Genomic DNA, 26,214 nt, shown 5'->3' on the forward strand with positions numbered 1-26,214 from the left:
AGTTGGAGGAGCATGGCTTTGAAATACCCAACTGCTGTTGTCCTTTACAGACCTTTGATTTTTGGGGGGCCACCTAAACCTGTTGTCAGAGCATGAAGGAGGTGTTAGGGCTACAGCAGCCCTAAAGAACCCCAGCCAATCTTCCCCAGGTGCTCGCAGTGCTCTTCCCCTCACCTGCCTCTGATCAGGAACAGATTGCACTCACACAGCCGGGCTTATTTTAAATACCCAAAATATTTATGAGCTATTAATTACTAAGAGTCTGTCTTGCTGATGTGCATCACACACCATCCAAATCACCTGCAGCCTCCTCTGTAGCTTCACTGAGAGGCGTGCTGAAGCGTGGCCAACCCCCCAGGTGAGCAGAAGGGGTAAAGCACCCAGGAGCAGGGGTCAGCCTTCAGAGCAGCGTGGGATTGCCTCTGCAGCATCCCCACCTCGCTCACAGCCACGGGGCATTACAAAGACAAACTGGGGCTGGCAGGGAGGGCAAAGACTGATGACCTGTGGTGTGTGCTGCCTGCAGTCTGGGCTCCGATGCTGTGTGGGCAGGGAGGAGGCAGGCAGAGCAGCCTGACCGTGTTTTTCTGCAGCATTTTGCTTTTGCCCAGAGCACAGAAAAGTCTGAATGCATCCCCCAGCCCTCACAAAGGTGATGGTGGGTATAAATATTTAATGTGATCCTTGTGGGACTGCAGGACTCTTGTTCTGTGTGAAATTCTTGGAGCCAGAGACATGCTGGTACTGTAAGCACTGGCATAGGCAGCCTGTTTGACCACAAAGGGATGAGCGAGTATTGAGCTGGGGCAAGGCAAGGCCTTAAAGCTTTTTTACTTACTAGACGTTTGGGGTTTCTGTTAACTGCCTTCTCACACCTTGATTAGATCTGTAAAACCCCTTAATTTAGGGATTTTTAAAATAATAAAGCCAGTAAAAGGCTAAGCCTCTTCATCAACAAGTGGCGTGTAGTTTGTAGCTTCGGAGAACCACATGTAATGGTGTAGTAGCGATGGGCCCAGGTGTGACTGGAGGTGTTGCTGTTTGCATACAGGCAGGCTACAGAGCTCCAAGAGCTCCAATTCACTCACAAGTGAATTTCTTTATCCAAGTCAACATAATGCCCTGAAAATCAGAGCTTGTGCAAAAGTGCTGACACCAAGGCAGGGCACTCATGCTGCTGCTACATGGATTCAGCTGCGCTTCAGCCAAGAGCACCTGGAGAGCTGTGTCTGGGCACTGCCACCAGGTTTTAGCTCCAGGGTGCTAATGCCGTGTGCTGAGAGAGTTTAGCAAAGGTTTTGTGATTACACTGCTCTGAGCAGTGCTTCCACAGCAGAATCAGCCTGGGTGCAAACAAACAACAAACAGTCAGTATTTCTGAGCAGGAGAACCTGGTAAAACATTGCCCATATTGATTTGTATTTTAATGCATAGAAATCCCCTCTTGTTTGTTGTTAATTGCAGGAAGCTGGCTATGGCTGCCAAAACCACAGCACCGATACTTTAAAGCCTGAAGTAACTGAGCAAATAGATGTTTACAATAACCTACATATTGGAAAAAGTGGGTAGTAAGTTAACGTTTTCCAATTCTATGTTTAGTTGTGTAAAATTAACAAATCCCCTCACTAAAACCCACAAAAAATCAACTTCAGGGGCTAAATTTGACTTGGGTGCAAATCCAAAGCATCTCTCACACGCCAATCCTTTTATACAGGTATAACTGATGTCTAATTTTGTCTCCTTTTGGAGTCACAACCTTGTATCCATAGAGATGGAAGTGGAATTGGGACTTTATCCTTTTAATAGCAAAGCTTTTTTATTTGCTACTAAGCATGCAGGCTACCTGTGGGTGTCTTAATGTGGAGGGGCAGTGTGCAGGGGAGGAAAAAAAAACGGATTGAGAGGAATCTGAATCTGGAAAGCAAGTTCTAGCAAATATAAGCAAGGATTTTACCAAATGTGGTCATCAATGACCTTTTTTAAAAATAAATAAATAAATGAAACTTGTAGCATCTGGAGAACCCTGTGGCATGGGGTCCCACTGCTTGGTTCTTCAAGTTTTGTTTGCTGCCTATAGCTCTCCTCTTTGTTTGAACTCTGTGAGCTGTGCTGGTGAAACAAAACGTGGCACAAGCTGAGATGTTTCTTCCTCCCAGACGTCAGTCAGTCTGGACCTTTGCTCCTTGGCACATTGGGATTCCTGCTGGAAAATCAGTACAAATCCAGACTGGGAGCAGTCTCTCTGCTCTTAAAAGAGCAGACTGTGGTTCCCCCCATCACCCACAAAAGCACATAGGAGGATTGTATCTTCCTTATGTTCTTCCTGGTGATCCTCCAAGATGCTTGGTGTTTTCTGTAGGCCCTTGTTCAGAGTGGGGATTTAAAACCTGCAGTTTAGAGAGAAAGATTACTATTTGCCATTAAACGTACCATATATTTTGAACTGACCTATTGGCCCTTGTGAATTAAATAGCTGCTAGATAATAGTTAGAAAAACCTGTGAAAGAATGTCTGTCTTTCAGTTGTCTTCTTTCCTCAGATATTTTTGGTGTAGTTCTGTTTTCATCCCAGTAACCCAGGATTTTTGCATAAAGAACAGAAGCTGCAGCAATAACAATTGTGCTGGAAACATTCTTGGTCTGATGGGTAGTGCCAAAAAGCTACTGCTGGAAGTCTTGAAGAGAGTTGATTTAAATTTTTTCAGCACCTGGTCTGGTGGCCGTAGACGGGTCCCTATCCTTTAGGGGAAAAAGGATCCTGGGCCAGGAGCTGGCGGGGCTCATTGATAGGGCTTTAAACTAGGTAAGAAGGGGGATGGGGCTGGAGCGAGGACTGTTGGGGCTGTACCAGGGGGAGCAGTGGCAAGGCCGGAGGATAAGGTAAAGGCCCAGCTGAAGTGCATCTACACCAATGCACGCAGCATGGGTAACAAACAGGAGGAGCTGGAAGCCATCGTGCAGCGGGCAGGCTACGACTTGGTTGCCATCACGGAAACGTGGTGGGACCAGTCTCATGACTGGAGTGCTGCGATGCCTGGCTATAGGCTCTTCAGAAGGGACAGGCAGCATGGAAGGGGTGGCGGTGTGGCTCTCTATATTAGAGAGTCTTTCGATGTTGTAGAACTCGAGGCTAGGAATGACAAGATCGAGTCCCTTTGGGTTAGGATCGGCAGGGACAACAAGGCTAGTGTCCTGGTCGGGGTCTGCTATAGACCGCCGAACCAGGATGAGGAGACGGATGAGGAGTTCTACAGGCAGCTGACAGAAGTTGCGAAATCGTCGGCGCTTGTACTCGTGGGGGACTTCAACTTCCCAGACATATCCTGGAAGCACAACACAGCCCAGAGGAAGCAGTCTAGGAGGTTTCTGGAGAAAGTGGAAGATAGCTTCCTGACGCAGCTGATTAGTGAACCTACCAGGGGTGGTGCCCTGCTAGACCTTCTCTTCACAAACAGAGAAGGACTGGTGGAGGATGTGATTGTCGGGAACAGTCTTGGGCAGAGTGACCACGAAATGGTGGAGTTCTCTATTCTTGGCGGGGCCAGGAAGGGAACCAGTAAAACCACTGTATTGGACTTTCGGAGGGCTGACTTTAGGCTGCTCAGGACACTGGTTGGTGGAGTCCCATGGGAGGCGGTTCTGAAGGGCAGAGGGGTTCAGGAAGGCTGGGTGCTATTCAAGAGGCAAATCCTAATGGCACAGGAGCGGTCTATCCCCATGTGCCCAAAGATGAGCCAGCGGGGAAGACGACCAGCCTGGCTCAACAGAGAATTGTGGCTTGAGCTTAGGAGGAAAAAGAGGGTTTATAATCTTTGGAAAATTGGGCAGGCCACTAGGGAGGACTATAAGGATGTAGCGAGGCTGTGCAGGGACAAAATTAGGAAGGCCAAAGCTCATCTGGAGCTCAAGCTGGCTACTGCCGTTAAAGATAACAAAAAACGCTTTTATAAATACATCAACACAAAAAGGAGGACTAAGGAGAATCTCCATCCTTTACTGGATGCGGGGGGAAACTTAGTTACAAGAGATGAGGAAAAGGCGGAGGTGCTCAATGCCTTCTTTGCCTCAGTCTTTAGTGGTAAAACCGGTTGCTCTCTGGATACCCAGTACCCAGAACTGGTGGAAGGGGACGGGGAGCAGGATGTGGCCCTCACCATCCACGAAGAACTGGTTGGTGACCTGCTACGGCACTTGGATGTGCACAAGTCGATGGGGCCGGATGGGATCCACCCAAGGGTACTGAGAGAACTGGCAGAGGAGCTGGCCAAGCCCCTATCCATCATTTATCAGCAGTCCTGGCTATCGGGGGAGGTCCCAGCTGACTGGCGGCTAGCAAACGTGACGCCCATCTACAAGAAGGGCCGGAGGGCAGACCCGGGGAACTACAGGCCGGTCAGTTTGACCTCAGTACCAGGGAAGCTCATGGAGCAGATCCTCTTGGGAGTCATCATGCGGCACTTGAAGGGCAAGCAGGCGATCAGGCCCAGTCAGCATGGGTTTATGGAAGGCAGGTCCTGCTTGACGAACCTGATCTCCTTCTACGACAAAGTGACGCGCTGGGTGGACGAGGGAAAGGCTGTGGATGTGGTCTACCTTGACTTCAGCAAGGCTTTTGACACCGTTTCCCACAGCATTCTCCTCAAGAAACTGGCTGCTCTTGGCTTGGACTGGCGCACGCTTCGTTGGGTTAGAAACTGGCTGGATAGCCGGGCCCAGAGAGTTGTGGTAAATGGAGCCAAGTCCAGTTGGAGGCCAGTCACTAGTGGCGTCCCCCAGGGCTCGGTGCTGGGGCCGGTCCTCTTTAACATCTTCATCAATGATCTGGATGAGGGCATTGAGTGCACCCTCAGTAAGTTTGCAGATGACACCAAGCTAGGTGCGTGTGTCGATCTGCTTGAGGGTAGGAAGGCTCTGCAGGAGGATCTGGATAGGCTGCACCGATGGGCTGAGGTCAACTGTATGAAGTTTAACAAGGCCAAGTGCCGGGTCCTGCACCTGGGGCGCAATAACCCCAAGAAGAGCTACAGGCTGGGAGAGGAATGGCTGGAGAGCTGCCAGGCAGAGAAGGACCTGGGAGTGATGGTGGACAGTCGGCTGAATATGAGCCAGCAGTGTGCTCAGGTGGCCAAGAAGGCCAACGGCATCCTGGCTTGTATCAGAAACACTGTGACCAGCAGGGCTAGGGAGGTGATCGTCCCCCTGTACTCGGCTCTGGTGAGGCCGCACCTCGAGTACTGTGTTCAGTTCTGGGCCCCTCGCTACAAGAAGGACATCGAGGTGCTTGAGCGGGTCCAGAGAAGGGCGACGAAGCTGGTGAGGGGCCTGGAGAGCAAGTCCTATGAGGAGCGGCTGAAGGAGCTGGGCTTGTTCAGCCTAGAGAAAAGGAGGCTCAGGGGTGACCTTATCACTCTGTATAAGTATATTAAAGGAGGCTCTAGCGAGATGGGGGTTGGCCTGTTCTCCCATGTGCCTGGTGACAGGACGAGGGGGAATGGGCTAAAGTTGCGCCAGGGGAGTTTTAGGTTAGATGTTAGGAAGAATTTCTTTACTGAAAGGGTTGTTAGACATTGGAACAGGCTGCCCAGGGAGGTGGTTGAGTCACCATCCCTGGAAGTCTTCAAAAGACGTTTAGATGTAGAACTTAGGGATATGGTTTAGTGGGGACTGTTAGTGTTAGGTCAGAGGTTGGACTCGATGATCTTGAGGTCTCTTCCAACCTAGAGATTCTGTGATTCTGTGAAATGATTTACACACAGTCTCCTGCCCTTATTTATTTTTTTTAAACTTCACATAAGCCCTGAAGAAAGTTTCTTATAAGGTACATACAATAGCATATTCCTTGCTTGTGTAAATGTGTTGGATATTCAGCGTGCTGGGTGGTCTGAGGAATAGGAGGAGTACATGAGACAGCACAGAAGACCCAGCACTTGCTTGCTAGAGCATATGGTGTTTCTGGTCTCTGGTATACATATCTGTGTCCATATTATTAGAGCTACAGAATGCAGCAAGTCGTTCAGCATATGCTGGTGCTTATGAAGTCTTCCAGTGGTTAGAGACAGTACAGTCAGCTACAGAAAGCGTAATCCTCAGCCTCATAAAGAGAGGGAGATTCTTTATGCTTAGTGAGCTTCAAATCTTTCGTTTCAAGTGGTAGCTGCTCTATCACCTGTGTGCATGCAGCAACTGAACCCATAGGGAACATACACAGTAAATACTTGGTGTTGGGAAATCATGATAAGACATGGATGTGGTCTTCAGGCTTCAAAGTTGGATAATTGTTGCCCGTAGCCTGTCAATTACAACGCAGTAACTGACAAATGAGAAAGCTTTTAACAGTGTTTGCATAGTGGGGGAACCAAACAGACCAATTTTGCAATTTGTGACTGCTTAATTACGTGTTTGAAGGCCAGGTCCGCTGCAGATAGCAATACAGGTTTCATTATGTCCCACGGTGAAAGGTTTAACAGTCTTTTTAAAGGTTTTATAGCATCAAAAGTGCACGTAATATTTTGTTAATTGCTGGAGACGATACATTGCATTCTGCTCTGTGCATGTGCTCAGCTGGCCCGAGCACAGTGAACTTCAGGGCCGTGTTGGAGGGTATCTGGGGAGCAGACAGGCTCCGGCCCCAGTTGCTCCCAGCGCATCTCCCAGCAGGTCCCTGTCCAGCAGCACGTGTCCTCTGTCAGCAGCTGGGCCTGCTGCAGCTGGCAGAAGGCGTTTCTGTCTCATCCCGGCTGCGGGCTGCTGTCCCTGTCCCTGCCGGGATTTCAGAGGGGAGAGGAGGGAGCAGGGCAAGGTGGCTTTGCTTAGGCTGCTGTGGTGGTCAGAGGGGACCAAAAGTGCCATCTCAACGCAGATTTTCTTTCCTCTCCTCTCCAGAGTCAATTGACAGCCAGTTGCTGTTCCATTCTTTATCCCCTTTTGTGTTCCAGGGAGGAAAGAAAAGTGGAAAAGGAGCAGGAGGCTGAAAGCACGGTAATTAAAGAAGGATGTCTGCAGAGGACTTGTCATCGTGCTTGGCCTCTGCCTTTAGCACTTTGTGCACTGCTGCCATCTGAAAACCAGGCTAACTTCTGGATGTTTGTTCGTTACGTCTGTTGCCCTGTTTTATTGCTTGCTCCTACACATAGGAGTAGGTGCCTAAATGTCAGATTTGTGGGGCAGATTCATTGTAGAAAGAAGCAGGCTGCAAGAAACACAATAACTAAAGAAGTTACTGTGGGCCATGACCGCCAGGTCGGAAAATACTGCTTTACAAAATAATTCCTGCAAGGTGCTGGACACCAGCCTCGGGATTTCCCTGTACTGGAGTTGGTAGCTGAGCTGTGCATACCGGGCTGTGACCCTCCGGTGGTTGGTGTCACGCAGATCAGAGGTTGGGTTGGGACAGGAAAAGGGCAGGAGAGGGAAATCTGGAGGAGTTTATGGGGAAGGCTGGGGAAGATGCAGGCAAAGCTTTTCTCACTGCCACGGTGGCATCTGGTGACCCAAATGCTTACTGTCACAGCAGTGTCGCCGGGTACTGCTGGAGAGTAGTTGCTGGCTGTGATGCCATCCAGTTAACTCTTGGAGCGCTTGTGTTGGCTGGGGGCTGGGAGGGGAGATCTTTTTCCTCGTGTTCCTGTTTCTTTTAGAGTTGCAGTACATGAGGAGAGAAAGAGATTAAATCAAATTTAGTCCCGCAGCTAATGCAAATTGCAGGTTATGTACAGAAACGCGCAAAGCTGACTGCGATGCTGAAGCAATATGCTGACTAAAGCATAAGGAGCACTCCTGTATGATGTACAGCATGTGCCAAGTGCAAAATGGTTAAGTAGCAACCTGCAGAAATTCGATTTTAAGTTACCAGAAAGAAAATCTTTCTTACTGGTCCTGAAACTAGAGGAAAATTTCCAATAGTAACCACCGAGACAGTTTTTACAGTGGAATTAAAGAGAAAAAATAAATAAATAAAAATGAAATAACATTTGCCAGTCTACAAATCCTGGGGCTCTGGATGTTTTTTCCTTCCTGAAGACGGCTTCCAGCTCTGGACTGCTCCGCAGGAGATCACATCTGCCCCGAGCAGAACAAGCAGCATTCACCTTCCAGTCCGTGGTCCATCTCTGGGGCAGGCAGCCACCGAGGGGAGTTTATAAAATGGGAATCACCAGGCTGCTGTAGTGATAACGCCCAGGTCCAGGGAGCTCCCCCAGCCCTCTGCTGCCTTGTACTCATCACATCTCACAGCCTCTGCTCCCAAAATGCTGGAAGAATCATTGAGAAAGGACCCCGGTGTCCTTCTCAGAGAGCAATCTCCCAGGCTGCACTTACTGTAAGCTGTTGTTTGCTGTAAAATGCTCCACTACTCTTTGCAGAGCTGAGCATAGTGAAAATGAGCAATAATGAGGAGTGATACAGATGATCCTTCAAATTTATCAGTTCCTTTAAATTTTGATACAAAACTTCTTGTCTTTAACTCTTATTCTTACCTGGGAGAGGGGCAGAAGTTTTGAGGATTTTGAGGGTGGTGGTGCTGGTGTTTTTCTTTGTTTTTCATTCCCCGTCATTCTTTGCTGAGAGAGAAGGACAAAGGAGAAAACTGACAGAAAAGAATATTAGTCTGCAGCTTGTAAAGAGGGCAAGGACGTTGCAAGCAATAGAGATTAAAAAGGGAAAAGAAAAAGAAAAAAACTATAAAGAAGTACTTGACAGTGTGTCCTCCTGCATTTTCTGGAGTATGCTGCTCAAGCTAAAACAAACAAAAACAAAGAGAAAAGAAACACCAGGACAAGAGGTAATGGGTGCTCTGCTGTTTGCTTTTAATATGAGCATGGCTTTTGCTCCCACTACACCTAGTGATGCTTTTATCATTCAAAACACACCTCACTGAGCTACTGGAAAACCAAGTGTAGTGGGTAGTATGCCTCTGAGGTTATGGTGTACATGGAAGATGTAAGCTCAAAATATTTTTACAATCAGTGACAATACTGCCTGCTAATTCATTATTACCCCATGTGTCTTATTCTTAGTCATAAATATTGTGTTTCTTAAAGTTGAAAGCAGCTCAGCCTTGGAGGTTAAGTTTTGCACAACTGGCTTAGCTGTTGTTGCTCTGACGTTTATTTCAGATGCACTATGTGTAGTCTGCAAAATCAATAAGTAAAACATAGAAACTTGGTTGGAGATCGGTGTGTGTATTTTCCGATTTTTCATACAGGAAGCAGAGGGCTAATTTAAAAATCATGCAGCTAATTCGCAGAAGGGAGAGGGAGAAATTAGGTTTCGCTCCATAAGCCTTGTTTTCAGGGACTGAAAAGCAAGGTCCAGGTTCAATGCATCATTCTTGAAGCACCGAACAAAATCCGTCTTTGTTCTTTAGTGAAACTTATCTGGAGAGGAGCTGCACTGCTTCCTGTGAAATACAGCCCTGCAGATGTGCTTTGCTGGTCGTCCCTCTGCTTTTGCTTCCTTTGGTCAAGTAGTCAAGAATAGGCACTTTGTGCTGGAGTGAAAACGATGCTGCCTCCCCCGTTTGCCCTCTGCCGAGCCTGAGCCCCGCTCACCAAAGGGCCGTGCCTTCCTGCCAGGTACCCCGGTGTTTGTTTATTTGTAAGGCGTAACGGGAGATCCCTCGGCGAAACCAAAGCTCCCTCCTTCAAGCCTTGGCAAAGGAGGCAGCAGGTTCCCAAGCAAGTGCAGACAAACCTGAACTGATGCTGGAAGTGCACGAATGTAGGCAACATGCAAAGGGAGGTGATGGCCCCGATAGTTTCGCTCTATGGAGCATATGGTCGGAGTTCGGGAGGAAGCTGGTCCTGCTTTTAATGGGTCAGATGCAAGAAGGTGAATTGTAGGAAATTAAGGCTTTAAGTGGCTGAGTTATAAAGCAGAATAGAAATTGATTTTGTAATAGTCCCTTGCATACTCCAAATATCCTTAAGTGCTTCGTGTTTTAAATAGAGCAGAGTAAATGCATAGCAAAATGAATTGCCTATTATGCACCAAATAGTTGATTTGTTACTAAATCTTAGAAAAGGACGGGTTTTACCAGTATCTTTTCTGTAGGTAGTTATTCAGCATAAAAATCATCTTATAATATGAAAATTTCCAGAAACCCCATCCACATTCATGGCCCTTTTGTGTTAGGTGCAGTGTAAGTAGTTAGTAAGATCCCTACCCCAAATAATATGAGCTGCTGGAAGGCAGGGCTGAGAAGGAAGGGGAAGACAAGGGGATGTGAGCTGAAGAGAGGATGGGACGTGCAGATGTCCCATCCCTTCATTTCCCAGGAACATATTCCTGGCTTATATTTGTGGAGTGACATTTTTTGATAAGTATTGTTTGGGTTAATCCCCCGTGGAATAATCTTTTGGATTATCCACCGGAGCCCAGGTCTTCCAGCAGAAGCACGGAGAAGCTCGAGCTAACGCTGCTTCCCTTTAGGAAGGCGATCGCTATATCCTCAGGTGAAGCAGTTACTAGAAGGGACCTGATTCTGGTTTTAGTTTGTGTGTTTTGTTTTGTTTTGTTTTTAGGCTACAGTGAGGTGCTCTAGGCAAAACAATCCCCACTCCTGACTGAGAGTGAATATAACCATGGAGGTGCCGCTAGACATCTCTGCAAAAGCAGAGCGAGGGGCAAAGCAGCTCACTCTGGAAGGTGTTCAAATCCTGCATCTTTGGGAGCCTGACTCAGTATGAGCTGTACACAAACTTCTGAATAAAAGACTGTGGCTGTGTGTCTGCATGTTTATGTGTGAAAACAAATATATACAGTGTGCCACGTATTGGGCTTTTTCCCATCCTTTGATGAATGGTTCTCCCCTCGCTTCCTACTGTTCCTACTTGTACGGTTGCAGTTCTCACTGCTTCCCTTTCAAGAGCCAGGATTTGCCCTGTTAATGGAAAGTGCCTGCAATTTGTAGGCTTTGCTTCTTTTCATATAAAGATAGTGCTGTGCCATTCACTTGTTCTGAGTCCTCATGTTATGGTGACAAAAGCTCTACGCAGGGTAAGCACCTAGAAGCAAGACTCTCTGACCCATCTGTAGGCAAATATTTGGCAAAACTGAGTGACAAAGCGGGTTTCAGCCAAGTCTGGCTGAGGATTTGTGGAAAGAAAGGAGGGGAAAGAAAGTGTGGTCCCCACTGACTCGTGCACAGCTGACAGGTTCAGCTCTTGTATACTGAGGCCTAGGATTAATTTTTTTAATTACTGAAGCAACGTTTTGGTAAACATTTACGCATGGATATATTTGTAGCTCTTTGCACTTTGTGCAGGCTTCCTTGGTATCTGCCTATCTACAGAGAGTTGGAATAATTTCATCCAGTGAAAAATAAACTCATGCCATGACAGGTTTTGCATTACTTCAGGATGGTTGGGGACACCGCAGCATCCTGGCTCAAGGTGGGAAGCAGGGAAGGCTGTGCAGGGGGGAGAGCACATCCCATACAAGCTCCAGCGCTGTCCCCAGGTATCTGATCTGGTCCCTGCTCAGCTGGGCATCGGGTTCCTTGCTCCTGGGCTGTGAGAAATCTGGGCTCTCTGACATGGGAATACTGCACTGGTCTGATTTTGACCCAGAGTCTCAGCAGAAAGCCAACGAGGACTGGATTCCCCATTTTACTTCCTGGTCTGAGCAGTATTTTTACCCCCTGTATCCCTTCTCAGCAAAGAGTTTTCTATTCTTGCTCGAACACAACGAGCTATTCTTGAGCAACTTCGCCGGTTTGCCAAGAATAGGGCTTGAAATATGCTCTTACCTCATACACGTGGCTGTTTGTCTGTATTACCTCATGCAAACAAGAACACTGCTTTCTTTTGCTTCTTATCGATCACAGCAGGTGACTTACACTGAAGGAGGAAACACCTGATTTATTAGTCCTCAGTCCCCCTTCCCGAGGACACAGCATCTGAAATAAATCGAATAAAGGGGCAGAGAATGTACTCAGACCCAGGCACAATTGTTTGTGTCTCATCCTTACGATAAGAAAAAAACTCTAAAGAAAATCTAAAGTGTCATTAGTGTGATGCTATAAATAAGCAAAATGCTGCACAGATAAGAGTGTACCACATTTTCAGTTCTGGAAATGGCTTGCAAGCCATTAGGTGCAGGTTAAGATACAGAACCACAGATTTAGAAAGGGGGAAGGAAAGAAAAATTAGTGCTGAGGAGCAGGAGAATGCAATCACTGGCTCTGATTTCCAGGCTCTCCAGCCTGAGATGAACCAATTCCTTCAAGAAAGTCTGGGAGCCATCACTGTTATTTGGTGAGACGTTTTGTCTTGTTCATCTCTCTCAAAATCAGCCCCAAGGAAGCAGAAGCTGACCGCAGCTGTCTGCTGGGGCTTTTCCCAAGATGGGAGAGCCCCAGTGGCAAACCTGAGTCCTCTCCCTCTTTCCCTACAAAGCATCCAGCAGTGGCAAGGTAGGAAGGTGAAGGACTAGACTGTCCTGCATTCAGCATTGCAGCACTGATGCATAATGTCTTTGGAGCCAGCTATGCACAAGAAAGGCACCTTCTGCATCTCAGGAGTCAGGGAGGTGCAGCAGGACGTGGCCGAGCTTCTCCGTCCCCCTCCCACCCCCTGCACACAACCATCGAAATGACTTGCTCTCGCTGGGATGTCTGCAGCCCCATTGATAAGACAGCAAGCACCTCCTGGAGTGAGAACTTGTTCCAGCCATTTGGTTTAAGAGCTGAATGGTAGAGCTCAGAAGACATGTTTTTCATTCATTTAAAAGAAAAAAAAAAAAAAAAGAAAAAAAAAAAGCTGCTTTCATTGCTTTCCACTGTCATCCTCTGGAGCCTTGAGGGCCGTGTGCGTGTCACACCCTTACTTTGTTGGTCTTGCATTTATAGACTCTGTTTTTCACTCCCAGAGATTTATTGTCCCAGTGAAGAAACAGTCTGGATATGCCTCTGAAGTGGAAATGTAGCCATGTATTTGCTAAGAACAAGCTTGTGGTTTACCAGAATATTTCTGTTTCCTTCTGAGGTTTCCAGCTAATGAAGGGGAATTTATCCAGTACATTTATTGACATTAAAATAAGAGTTGCAGTCCATAAATAATCCCATTGTTGTTTTAGCTTGCAGTTTAAAACATTTTGTCAGCAGCATTGTCGTCTGCTGTGACTCAGCTTTGTGTTTTTCCTCGCAGTACCAGAGCAGCTCGCTGGTAACGCAGATGCACATTCCAGCCATTCCTACTGAGTAGGCTTCAAAGCCTGCTTTGAAACCATTCCTCAGCTTTTCAGCACTGAGCACGGCTGATCCACGGCACAGAGTCAAGTTCACAGTCATTCCCTACTTTATGAAGGTAAAAGCATAACGCCCCGAGTGATTTCTGGGTTCCTGTGAACTCCTGCCACTTCAGAGCTGGCAGAAGGCCTGTGAGGGACAGGTGACATGGGGGCATAAGGGCCACCACCTCTGTTTCACCTGCAGGCATACAGGGGGCATAGCCAGAAGGGTTGTGATTAGGCTGAACACAGGGTGCAAATTATTTGTTAGTGACTCCTGTAAAGGAGCCTTTGAGGACTGAATGTGCCTTCCCCTTAATGATGGATTCCCATCAGAGAATTTCTGTATAATCTCCTCTTTGCTAGCAGTGCACCATATTTTGAATTAAATTTGATTTTCTAAATCTGAAGTAATAAATTTCCATTAGTTCTAAACTCATGAAAAACTATGTTTGATTAGCTGAAACTTCTTCTTTATGGGACTATTTATTTTTGATGAGCTACGACTCCTGTGGATATTTTTCGAAAGTGATTAGAAAAAAAAAGGGGGGGACCTCACAAGACAGACAAGTGTTACAGACTTAATATCTGAAATTCCTTTATATGATCAGTTAACAGATTAAAAAAAAAAAAAAAAAAAGGATACTATAGTGATGTCTTTTGAATAAACTATGTTCAGAGATTTGCCTTCCAGGATGTGATGCTCAGTGGCATGGATTACACAAGAGCGTACATTTATCTTAGCATCACTGAAGTGTTATCCTGCTGTAAGATGTTCAGTAATCCGAAGCCACTTTAATGCATTATATCAGGTTCACTTGTAAAATTTGCTTCCATGCAGCTCGGTCCTTCCCCACAGTTTTCCAGGTGTGCTGTTCAGCCTGCTGGCTGCCATTCAGCCCTATTGTAAGAGGACGAGCCTGACACCTCAAGAGGTGAAGCGAAGGAATAGGCAGGTATTTAAATAGACATGTGAACCAGCAAACAAGGGTGGTTTTAATAGTAGTAGCATTTTAATCTCATTCTCTAAACTGAAGAGGATTTACTTGTTCACAGACTGAAATTGCAAAGTAATGTGTGGAGATGTTGTTAGTACTGAGGGCACTGGAAATCCATGTGATTCAGTATATTTATTGTTTTAATTGTTCATATTTCCTCTGCTTTGAGGGATTTGGTCTTTGAGATTAATATGATGGTCACTGCCACATCTGTCTCGGATTCCTTATTCCTCAAGAATAGCCCTAAGCAGACAGTGTTACAGAAGTCTCTCATTAGGAAGGAGTAGTCACAGCCTTTCATGTAGTTGTAGATGATAAAAGGCATTGATTTAGCACTGCTGCCTGTGAATCCAGCAGCACTGGTGGACTCAGCAGGTCCTATGAAAGAAAGCCATTTCCAGGCAGACTTTGGGCACTTGTCTATCACTCTTGATTAATAGTAAAGTCTTTCTTTCTACTGTGAGCCATTTGCAGCAACTAGTTATCAGAAACTGGAAGAATAAGTGAAAATCAGAGCATAGTTTCAGAGAGATAAATGCTTCCTGTGGCATATGACACTGCCATCTTCGAATCCAAAGGTAGTTCTCAATCTGCTTTAGACATTAAGGCATACTTCAGGCATTACTTCATGTGATGTTGAGTTTGTGGGTTTCTCTAATACCTACAAACTCTACAGGAGGAGTGACAAGAAGTCTGCCTATGCCTGGACTAACAGTCTACCCGAGTCATCTGTGCAATAGGCATTGGTACTCAGCCTCCCAAGCTTGACCAAGCTATGGAAATGTGCTGAGCCTGATGATTTTTGCTTGCTAGCCTCTCTCTTACAATACCCTGCAGACCTCTAAAATGGAAATTGTCTGCAGCAGTCCCACAGTTATTTGTGGTGTTTAGCTTCTTCTACATCCTTATTTCTCTTCCTTCTTTATCTACATGGAAGTAAACTTGCATAGAGAGACCTGAAGTGTTGTTTCGCATAGCACCAGAGCACCTGAAATACATTTTAGTTCTAGTACATCAGGAAATCTTAAATATAGGCAACGTATGCAGCTTTAGATGTTTCTGTATATGCATAGACAGTTGAGAATGAGGTTATGATTTGTGTTAGTACCAATTTAGCCACAGCTCAAGTAATGTCCTCCTGCAACAGCAGCCAGCATCCATGGATCACCGAACACACCAAGTAAAGATAAAACCTAAAGTAGGGCTGAATGAGAATTAGTTTTCAGGTGACTCAACAGTTACTCTTAATGTGCGGTATCAGCCACTCATGGCAGTGGTTTTGGACCTGTAAAAACAGATGGCAAGAGACTAAGAAAATTAATGAAATGAGCTACTTTATTTTCTTTTATGATGGCATTACTTTGAAAGAATAGGGATGGAAGATTTGAAAGAATAGAATGGGGATAGGATGGTGAATGATTATGGCTGCATTCAGCAATTGTGCCATCCCTTAGCAAAGGCTTTAATATTGACTCTCCTCTGGCATGTTGGGAATCTCAGTCCTGTTGAAAATTTACTTCTTTATTTCTAACTGGATTTTTCGTAGGAGTCATACTGAGACTATTATATGACATGAAAACACTGTCAAACAACTGTTAACTTTAAAAAGTTTTTAAATCAGAAAATATTAAATCAACTGTATATTATGTATAGAATGCAGTAGAAGAAAACCAAAATTCTGTACTTCTGAATCAGATTTTTTCCAATTGGCTGGCACAGGGAGCAAATTTGTCTTATATATGCCAATGTACAAATATGTCCAATAATAGTAGAGGGAGCAACTGCTCCAGAGCTCTGCCAGTGTTCATCAGACACAGTGACAGTAGCCACATCATTAATCTCATGGTATATTAGAAATAAAGTCACTGGAATGGAATGGTGTCAAAGGATAAATGTTTCCCCCTTTGAAAATAAACTTCTCAGTTTCACCTCATTGTGTTGTCTTTGTGTGTGTGTGTGTGTGTGTGTGTGTGTCCCCTTTCCACCCTCCCTTCAATAAATCCTTTGGTTTCACCTGGCATTTAGGTAACAGTAGGAGACCGATATCCTATGTCAGAGCTCGTTCTGCAGTTATCAGTTTAGCATACCCTTAAATCCCCCCAATGCTGTGCCAAGACCAATCCTCTCCCGGAGAGGTTAAACATATGCATTACATATTGAAACAATGTAAGTAGCATGTAATTAGCGCTGTTTATGCAATCTCACTTTAAATTATACTTTAAAACCTACAATGTTTTTCAAGGCACTTAATGTTGGAGAGACTTAAATGAGCATTCATCTTGTCATTTTTAACTTTATTCATAAATAGCACTCTAAATATATTTGAATGGGTTATTGCATTAGATCCCATGAACTGAAGCACACATTCTTGCGTTAGAGGAGATAGTTCCTAATGAAATATCCCTTAAAATGATGAAACCCGTGAATATGGCAATTAAATTTCCAAACTGTCATCAACAATTTTAACAAAAGATGTTTGAACTGGGGAGGGAGGGTGTAGGGGGGACCTTTTTTCTGTCCTATTTTTTCCCCCCCTTTTTTCCTTTTTTTTTTTTTTTTTTTTTTTTTTAAGTCTTGTTCCATAAGGATTATAGCTCCCCCGCTGTTTGGAAAAGATAATTTCACTTGTAACACTAATAACTTGAGCAGGGAGAAGGCTGGCTGGGTGAATGGAATGCACTTCACTGCACATCTTGGCTTCGCTAGAAATCGGAAACAGATGGTCCTTGCGGCTGGCTTCCCACTCGGGCCCGCTCAGTGCCAGCCTGTGGTCGTTGGCTGGTTGCTGCTGGCACTGTGTGACTTGAACATAGTAGGACAGTGGCAAAAGAAATCAAATCTTTTTCATTGAGCAGCAAACTGTAATGAAATTTGACAGATCTGACATTCTATACCCAACATCTAGTTAGAATATATTAACCTTTTAGTTTTCTTGAGCTCCGTTCCTACAAGTTATGAATCTTACTATTAGAGTTTTGCCGTGGCTCTGGAGATGGTGGAAAGCAGCATCTTCTGCATGCCCTCTAATGTCAGAGTTAAAATAATATATTTCGAATAATAAAGGAAAGACTGGGCTTCTAAACATTACCATTTTTTATGCAAAAATAGTTAGCAATACAAGTAGCAGGTAGTTACTTTTGTTAATATTTCATTCAAGGAAGAAAAAGGAAAAGAGTAGTAAGGTGACATTCCAGCCCAATTTACCTGATAAGAATATTTTCTGGGTACATCCTGCACACCTGCCCCAGGGGGTGATGTTACCTTTGATGGAGCTGCGTCAAAACAGAATTTGTAGTTTAGATTAATACTTTTATTTTGATTTCTATAGAATGGTATTACTTAAATTTTTTAGCTATTTCTGGGGCAGAAGTCCTTCATCCCCTCTGATAGCTCCTCCCAGGTATGAGAATAAAGATTTTTTTTCCAGATTTGTCCCTCCTCGCCCTTCTCAGGGGACCAGGCTGGCTGCCACAGGCCTTGCAGCCTCAGAGTGCACGCTCCTAGGGCTGGTACCTGTCTCAGCTGAAGGATGTGTTGAGCTGTTGTGTTGATTTATGGCCACAGATTAGGAAATAGTTGGGCATATTTAGACTTCCAATAAATCTGGCTTATGTTTCTCTACATTTTGGGTTGATAGAGAAGAATTTTTACATTTTTCATAATGTTTGTGTGCTGTTCCTTCCCCTTAAGTCCTTTTATCTGCCCCTCCTTTTTTCTTTCAAACATGAAGTCCCAGCCCTGTCGGTGATGTCAGGGTGTCCGTACTGACAGACTGCTCTGTCAGGAGCAGGGTCTTGGTGCTTGCTTCAGATGAGGCAAAAGGGGGAGTGCAGATGGCAAGAAGAAATTCAGAGGAGCGAGAGGAATGCATACAGCTGAGCTACTGGGAAAATGCAGAGACCAAAGACAACTTTCCTGTGGAAGGGGAAAGGACTTCTTTCCCTGGGTTTGGCCACATCATCCAGCATGCATGGGTCACCTTGAGTATCCCGTAGAAGCTTTACTGCTGCACTCATTTTGGCTGAGGAGCTCTTGAAGGTGCAGGCGCAGCGGTCACGTGCTGCTTCTGTCCTTGTTTACGCCTTCAGCAACAGCAGATCCTCTTGATTGAAGCCAGGATTATAGGATTTCCAAAAGCTAGAACACACACTCATTGTCAGCAACTTTGCATAAGTTCAGAGGCTGTCCAAAAATCAACTGCCTGCTCTCACGTGGCACTTGAACTAATTGTCACTGCTCGAGATAAGGAAATCCTCTCCATAACTCATCTAAGTGCAGGCTTTCCAAGGAAAACGCCTCCCAAATTAGGAACAGATCTAATCGGCTGCAACCTTCCAAAAAGGTTCTAAGCAATTGCCACTGAAGAAATAAGGGGGGTAAAGGGAATCGAGAAAGTGCTAACGAGCAGTAGACACGGTGCAATTCATAGGTGTTCGAGCAGGGAGCCCCAGGATCCTAAAGATGTGCCTAGCGCTGGGAGCCGCACGCAGTTCTGCCGGGTTTCTTTTCCCGACGTGAACAGTAGAAGCCAACATTTGGAGAAAGCGCCCGCTATGCCAACATTTCTAATGCTCTCATGCATTCAGTTTCCAGTAGACTGTAAAATGCCAGCTTGATATAGTCATCCGAATTAATATACTTTATTAGCCTTTTTTAGCATTCCGTCCTGGTTGCGTACACTTGATAGCAGCGATGACCTCACCCAGCGTGCCGCCGAGGGCAGATACGGAGGGGCACGCTCGTGCTGCGGGTGCTGCGGCAGGTAACTGCTCGACAATGAAGCGAATTTATTTTTGGATAGTTGGCCACTTCTCCAGTAGGAAGTCAGAAAGCAACTGGCAAGTACTTCGATTCATTGCTTGAGGCCTAAAGCTGTCGGAAAACAAATCTCTTCCCCCGTAGCCCACAAACACAGACACCTAACTTATTTCCAAGTTGAAGGATCGCTCGTATATTGCAAGCATTTTGATTTTGCAGCTGTGTCTGCACGAATGTCCACGCAGCACGAAAGCTTTTTCTTCCTTCGGAACAGATCTGATTTAGAAGCAAACATCTTTGTGGCTTATTAGTCGTTGGAAGGCATCGTTTTGTCCTAGTACTATTCACAGGGAGTGTTGTGCAGAATGCTGATTGACAAGAGTTAAATTCAAAACATGTAGCCATTTTCTGGTGTGTGGTTTTTTTCCTGATTGAAGGAAAACTACTTAGATGTTTGTTTCCAAAACGGCATCTGTCAGCAATCAAAGGGGAAAAATTGCATAAAACAAATGCAATTGTTTGGAGTAGCATTTCCTGGATCATGTTAAATGCTTGATTTGCTCCCCATTATGCTCACCAAATAATTTTATTTTCCACAATAATTGCAATATTTAACATGTTGTATTTAATCTTGTTTTAATGCTATTAACAACAGCCGCTTATGAAAGGAATAATTGCTCTATGGGTAAGAACCCACCATCCCCGGCATCAGAACGAACAATGGCAAAGTTAACTACACCTAATTGTGCTGAATTTAAAACACAGTTAACCAGCAGCGCTCCTCGTTGCTTTGCACATAGCTGCTGTACCGTCAGGAAGGAAATGGTTTCATGCTTCTGTCATTCATAAGCTGAAAAGTGTACGCTCTTCTGAAAAAATGTTTATCCAGTGTGCTTATAATTAATATTCTGATGTAAAGTAATATATTGCCATAGGAAGACCTAAGTGCTCTCCAAGCTGTGGTTAATATAGCAATCAAGAGAAAGTTTGTCAGTGGATCTATAACTGCATCGGGCAGTGGAAAGCCATATAGACTGAGCAGAGATTTACCACAACTTGAGGGGAAAGATACGCAGCCCAACTGGCTATAAAATACTAAATAAATTATAAGCAGGGTGGGTAGCTTGTTTGTTTTGAGAGGCAGCAGCAAAAACAGCAGCATAAAATCGAACCTGACACCCATTCAAAGGCTGATCGTTACTTCGGGTTTTTACTTTATATTTTGTATGATTATTTTCAGGGAGCTTTTTCAGGAAGCAGCAAGCCCCGCCGAGGACAGGTAGCGTTAGCGAAGCCCAAGTAACAGAAGACGATAAACGCTTTGGCCGGCCAGTGCAAGGACAGTTCCTGGCACAGCGTCCCTTTTTTTTTTTTTTTTTTCCTGGACTCTGACTAAAACTTAACACTTCCCATGCTAGTCCGACCCTTCACTGCAAGTAGCAGTGATACTGTACCTGCTATCCAGGGGAAAAAAATAAAAATAAAAAAAGCAAACTGGGATGTGAAGTAGTTGTGCAGATCATGCACTGACATATTTTTTTGCGCAGTCCCAATTGATGGTTGGGGCTGGGGCAAAAACAAAGACTAACCCCTGCGTGTTACATCAGCACTTTGTATTTTATCCGAAGTCATTTGCTTATCTCGCACATCACAGAAATCTGAAAGTATTACTGAGGCTGGATGAAAGTTAGTTCTGTCCTATGTGAATGCCGGTTTTGTAATCTGTGCAGCCCGGAATTACAGTTCTGCTGCAGCCAAATAGTTAAACAATTGTTAGTACACAAAACAATCAAACGAGGAATTGTGCGCCCACGAGCTTCCCTTTTTGATGCAAGCAGAAATAGATATTGTTTAAAATAGAGGGGATATTTTTGATCCGTTTTCCTCCTGCATCCAAACGACAAAAAGATTCGCAGCGGATCGCTGTTTGTGAGCGAGCGACTTCCACCAGCCCCAGCTCGACAGACCCAGGCGATGTTCCTGGCGACTCTGGTGGCCAGTGCAGAAGTTCATTTTCCCGAGCACTTGAGGGACGGCGCTGCTGCACGGACTGAAGTGCCCTGTTGTGGGGTGGCGGTGCTCAGAGCTGAGCATCCGTCGCAGGGCGGCTTAAATGGGAAGCATTTGCTGCCTGTTTAATACTCAGCTGTCCTAAAAGTAATACTTCTGTTTTGCAGTGCCCCAGCACAAGTGGGAAACAGAGGTTTATAATAAAATATACAATTATCTTTTACCTGTTTCTCCAGGAAAGGATCTTAGCATTGAACATTACCGGGATTTTGTAACTTTCCAAAAGTATTTATTCTGGAGTTGTCATTTTTCCAAGCTCTCTGTCAGTTCTGCATTTAAATTATGAATGTTGTGGAGAATACCAATGCCCAGAGGAAGAAACAAACCTCTGTGAGGCTTTTGGCATTATTGCCTGATGGTATCAGGAAGGGTAACATTAAAAACAAGTTTTAAAAATATGGTGGCAAAAATATATTTAAAAAAAAAGACAAGAAGGGAATTGTTTGGCTCTTAGGGAGCACTTTAGCCATTTGAACCTTCATATGAAAAGTCATTCATTTAAAGAATAAGATCTGGTATCTAAAATCAAGAAGGAACAAAGAGCCAAAACTTTAACGTCCCTCTTATTTAAATTAATTAAATAAATAAATAAAAGAGCATTTGATTCTTTCAGAAAGCGCCTCTCACTGAATCGAGAAATCAACTCAAGCAGTTTATACTTTTGTTTTGCTCTTGCATTGCTTAAATAATTACATGCACAGTTATGAAAGAAAGAAAAAGAAAAGAAAGGTGCAATTCTTTTTGCTCAGTCTATTATTTTTTTTTTGCCCAGTCACGTACATGAGAAAAGTAGCTGCGATAAACAGATACTGAATCAGACTGAAAGTCTTTTTTTTTTAAAAAAAAAAAAAGAGAAAAAAAAATCAAAACATTGCATGATAGTCTCTAAGCAGTTCCATCTGTCAAGCAGAAATTTTAGGCTAATAGCCTGTGGCGATCTCCCTCCGCAGTCCACTACCTGCCTTTGTCCTATTAAATCTCTTTATTCTTCTTAAAAAAAGGAAAAAGGGGAAAGGAAAGAAAAACCTTGCAGACCAAAATCATCTGAGTGATGAAGCCCTAATTTTGACCGCCTCTCTTTGATGTTGAGCAGTGGGTTCTTATTTAAAAAAAAAAAAAAAAAAAAAAGGAGTGAGTGAGAGAGAGGGAGAGGGGGAGAGAGAGGGAGAGAGAGAGAGGAGAAGACAGTGCTAGGAGCAGATGACTTTTCATCTCCACTTCACCTTGCCACTGGGTCTGTGAGAGATTGGTTCATTGTCAAGGAGATTTTTTTTTTTTACCCATGATTCCATATGGTATGGACCGGGCTACATGTTGCCCAACATGCCAGTGCAAATGTTTTCTCAATTAGGTGTCTTATCTCCCGTGAGTTAGCATCAGATGAAGCTTGCTGACAGCATAATGGCAGGGAAAACCTCCGACGGCTCCATCAAATGGCAGCTCTGCTACGACATCTCGGCCAGAACTTGGTGGATGGTGAGTTGGCAGCAGGGCTGCTTTTTTTTTTCTCCCTTTTCTACTTTCCCTCCCTCTTTGACAAAATGTCCCAGACCTCACATTTATCAAATTAACATTTGATTTTTTTCACACTCTTCAGTGGAGCAGCCTCACACTTGTCCCACTTGTGTGCTTTCCCCTGTGTAACAGGAGACCGTTAATGTGCACTACAGTTTCCACAGGGAAGCTTTCTCAATTCTCCTTAAGGAAGGAAAAAAAAAATAAAAAAAAATACACAAACTATGCAAAGAAATAGTTTGCAAAAGCCTCGTGCAGAGTAACTTGTCTCGGTCGGCTGCCTGGCGCTCAGTTTGTTTTACTTTATCTGCTGCTTTCAAGCGTCCGTGTGCGTGATTTTTTACCATGCACTATTTTGTAAAGAGGGGAGGTGGAAAGTTCAGCCTGCTGCACTGCGAGCCGCTGACTGTAAAAGCCTGCAACGGTGCGGTCGTGGCGTGGTGTAAAAACCATCACGTGTGCGGGGAGCGCGGTTTGCGAGGTGCTGCCTTTCGCCGGAGCCCCCGATCTAACTTCTCCCTCCGCTTGTTTACGTGAGAGCAGGTTCCCGGGCTGCGCTGACCTGGAGCCATGTGTTACGGATCCCACCGAGCCTGGCTCGGGCTGCTTTGGGGCGCAATTAAAGTTTCCCTAAAGTCCCAACGTGCTCCGTAGAACAAGTTAACTAGCATGTCATGGTCAGCCGGGCCAGACAACCTTTGACATCTTGAATCTATAAGAGGTATAGTGAGTTGGGAGGATGCACAATAGCCCATTGTGGCAGAAGATGCAAGTCCTGTTGTGAGGAAGAGAGTCCTCAAATCATTACTGCCCTCGTTAGCGTGTTGTCCGTTAGGGATTAATTCGTTAGCAGCGCATTTTGAGTTTTCTGTAATTATTATTCTTGTGGCAAGCGTGAATTCTTCCAGTGAGAGGAAAAGTTTGCTGCCAGGACAATGAATGTATTATCCGCTCCTAACTGGACCGTGAACCTCAGCTCGTTTCACATAGATATCAGTTAAAAAAGGACTGGCGAGTGGAATTACAAAACAAGGCATGATCACTTTCATTGTATGATACGCTGAAACAAGTCGGGGGCTCTCCCTCCCCCTCGCCGCCCCGGACCAATTTTGGTATCATTTGGAAAGTTTAAGACCTCTGAGGACTTGAAAGACTTTTAAAAGTGAGATCCGGAAGGTTTTTATTCTGCAGCTTGGTGGTGGCCATTGTGTATATCATGTGGCTTGTATTTAAAGGTGTTTGGGCTCGGGTTTTTCAGTTTTGTTTTGTCTAAACTCTTAATTTTTTAACCGGCTATTAGAGGTTTGCCAGCGGTTGCCAGTGAAATGTAACATGCAGCTTTTGGTTAATGGGAATAGGGAAGGCTAACCACTTTACTTATAGTACTGATTTTCCAATTAGACTTTCTGCCAGGGGAAGTTGGAGGGGGAAGGGGTATTTGCATGCACATAAACTGTTGACTATTCATGTGACTTTTTTTTTAGCTGGTTAAACCCCTGTAAATAAGGCTATTGATTCTGAGTTATCATTTTCAAAGCAAAGTTTTCGACTGCCTGTTTTAACCACACAATTTATATCGTGCTGTGATTTTGCCTTATTCTAAGCCATTTGTGTATTTTATTACCACTCCTCTTTTATTGTCTATCGGCTGCTTTTATGATGAGGTACGTCAATGTTTATTATTTAATAAGTATCCTCAAATGCTATTAGGCAGTTATTGTCACCCTTTAGAAAGTATCCGAGGAAGTTTCATTTCAGTCACATTTATTTCACAGATGTTTTAGTACTGTGAATATAATATGTAAAAATGCTGGAAACATTTAGTAATGCACTTGCCTAAAAATAAACAGTTTTATAACCACACATGCTGTTGTTTAGATTAAACATTGCAGAAAGTTCTCCTTAAACTTGAACGTCACACCATTTATTTTCTAAGAGAACAAAAACCCCACTAAAATAGCCTTTTTTTTTTTTGGTAGAAGTTGTGCTAGATGAAAGAGAGGTTATTTTTAGCTGAAATGAATAATTCAAGATCTTTACAATAGATGCGTTAATTGCAAATAATTTTCATACAAAGTTTCAATTATTGATGGAGCAATAAGCAGTTTTTCATACAGTCTGTGAATCTAAAATGCACAACAAAAAGTAGATATCTATCATTTTCTTTCACCCCCAAAACCTCACCGCATTTGCCACATTCTTTTAATCAAAAGTAAGCTAGAGAGCAGATCTTAATGTTTTAAAGACAAATAAAGCTTTTAAAATTACCTCATGCATCGTCTGGCTGCACAAAATCTCAGCTGCATAGTGCTAAACTTCGGTTTGGTACTGCCAGCATACAAAGAGATGAGTGAATACCCCTTGCACCCATATGGACTCAGCTGCCAGCACTGTGATATGCAATTTTGCTTTTTAATGAATCGTAAACAATTTGTGTGTCAAACGAGTGAGTTTGTTTGCTTTCTGGAGCAGGTTCTAAATCAGTTTTTAGCTAGAGCTGCGTACTTTACTGGAGTATTATGCCCAAATTTAAAGGTTCTGTGTCATTTTGATGAAAAGACCTGTTATAATGAAAGAAACGGCTTTATAAAAGGCTGGGTGTAGTAATCTCTCTTTCTTTCTTTCTCTCTCTCTCTCTCTCTCTCTCTCTGTCTCTCAACCTCACACTCTCCCTCTTTCACTCCAGTCTATAGCATGTTTATAGCTAGCTAGCTGAAGATAATGGAGATTGGTTGATTGCATGATTAGGAAAATGAATGGATTTTATCGTTGGGCAAAGCAGCTTGCATTTTTGAAAGGTGGCTTTAAAATGCAGAGTTCTAATTTTGACCTTATTTTCTTTCACTGATAATCGTTATTAATGCTCCTTTAATTCGTTTTTCCTCATCACAGTTAGTTTTGCTCACTAGCCAGCTGATGGGAAGGTTAATATATTTTATCTTGCCAAAATAGCACGAGGTCAAGGTAAAAGAAGAACGTTATTCTTCTTTCTTGCAGACAGTTATTAATGTTTCAAACTATTTTGACGAACCCCACAGGATTTGTACATTTTAACAATAATTGCATTTGTCACCACAGTTTTTAGGCAATCTTTTGATACCTATTCTATTTTTCTCGTGCTTTGCTTTAATCAAGTAAGTGCAGAAACAGTTATTTGGCTATATTGTAATATGACATTTGAGCAGAAAACTTCCCCAAAATGCTGTAAATGTGTGTGAGAAGGAATTACATATTTTACATAGATATAAAAGCAAATACTTCAACCAGTATAGCAGCCTGAAGGTATGATATGAACTGATTTGTTGAAAAAAGGACCATTATTTTGTCACTTTTTATTTAAATTTGATGCTGTCATACAGGCACTAAAGGGTTAGTTATAGAAAAGTTTCAGTACTCTGTCTTGCATTTGTAACAAATATGTGCAGCTGTGCTACTTGTATAAACATTTATTTCAAGCTGATTATTTTTTTAAATTATTTGCTCTAGCAAGCCTATATGATGTGACTATCATATATGTTTAATAAGGGATTGACTGCAAAATTCCTTTGCACGGGGTTATTGAAATACATACGTAGCAAAGTTACATACTAGGAGAAAATTCTCAATGACAATACAGAGCTGGAGACCCTGGGCCAAATTCTGCTCAG

The 26,214-nt window shown here is 44.0% G+C and overlaps 1 protein-coding gene and 1 long non-coding RNA gene across 3 annotated transcripts in view; one reads left to right on the top strand and one right to left on the bottom strand.

Moving 5' to 3' along the window:
• Positions 1-261: 261 nt before the first annotated feature.
• Positions 262-26,214, top strand: part of NFIA (nuclear factor I A) — a 371,189-nt gene continuing 345,236 nt past the window's right edge. The window contains exons 1-2 of the mRNA XM_038183079.2: positions 262-358; positions 22,404-22,528. Of these exons, the coding sequence (XP_038039007.1) occupies positions 22,433-22,528 (96 nt within the window). The 5' untranslated portion in view covers positions 262-358; positions 22,404-22,432. The remainder of the gene's footprint in view (positions 359-22,403; positions 22,529-26,214) is intronic.
• On the bottom strand, positions 5,850-25,076 carry LOC110353335 (uncharacterized). Of its 2 annotated transcripts, none has more exons than XR_003498768.3 (5): positions 24,836-25,076; positions 17,429-17,496; positions 11,746-11,895; positions 8,474-8,557; positions 5,850-7,629 (listed from the first exon to the last, which is right to left on the bottom strand). It is a non-coding gene; the product is annotated as an uncharacterized lncRNA (long non-coding RNA). The 2 variants fall into 2 exon arrangements; XR_003498767.3 differs by having other exon boundaries at positions 8,474-8,583.

The sequence above is a fragment of the Anas platyrhynchos genome, chromosome 8 (assembly GCF_047663525.1).
Source record: "Anas platyrhynchos isolate ZD024472 breed Pekin duck chromosome 8, IASCAAS_PekinDuck_T2T, whole genome shotgun sequence".
In the NCBI taxonomy this organism is placed as follows: Eukaryota; Metazoa; Chordata; class Aves; order Anseriformes; family Anatidae; genus Anas; species Anas platyrhynchos.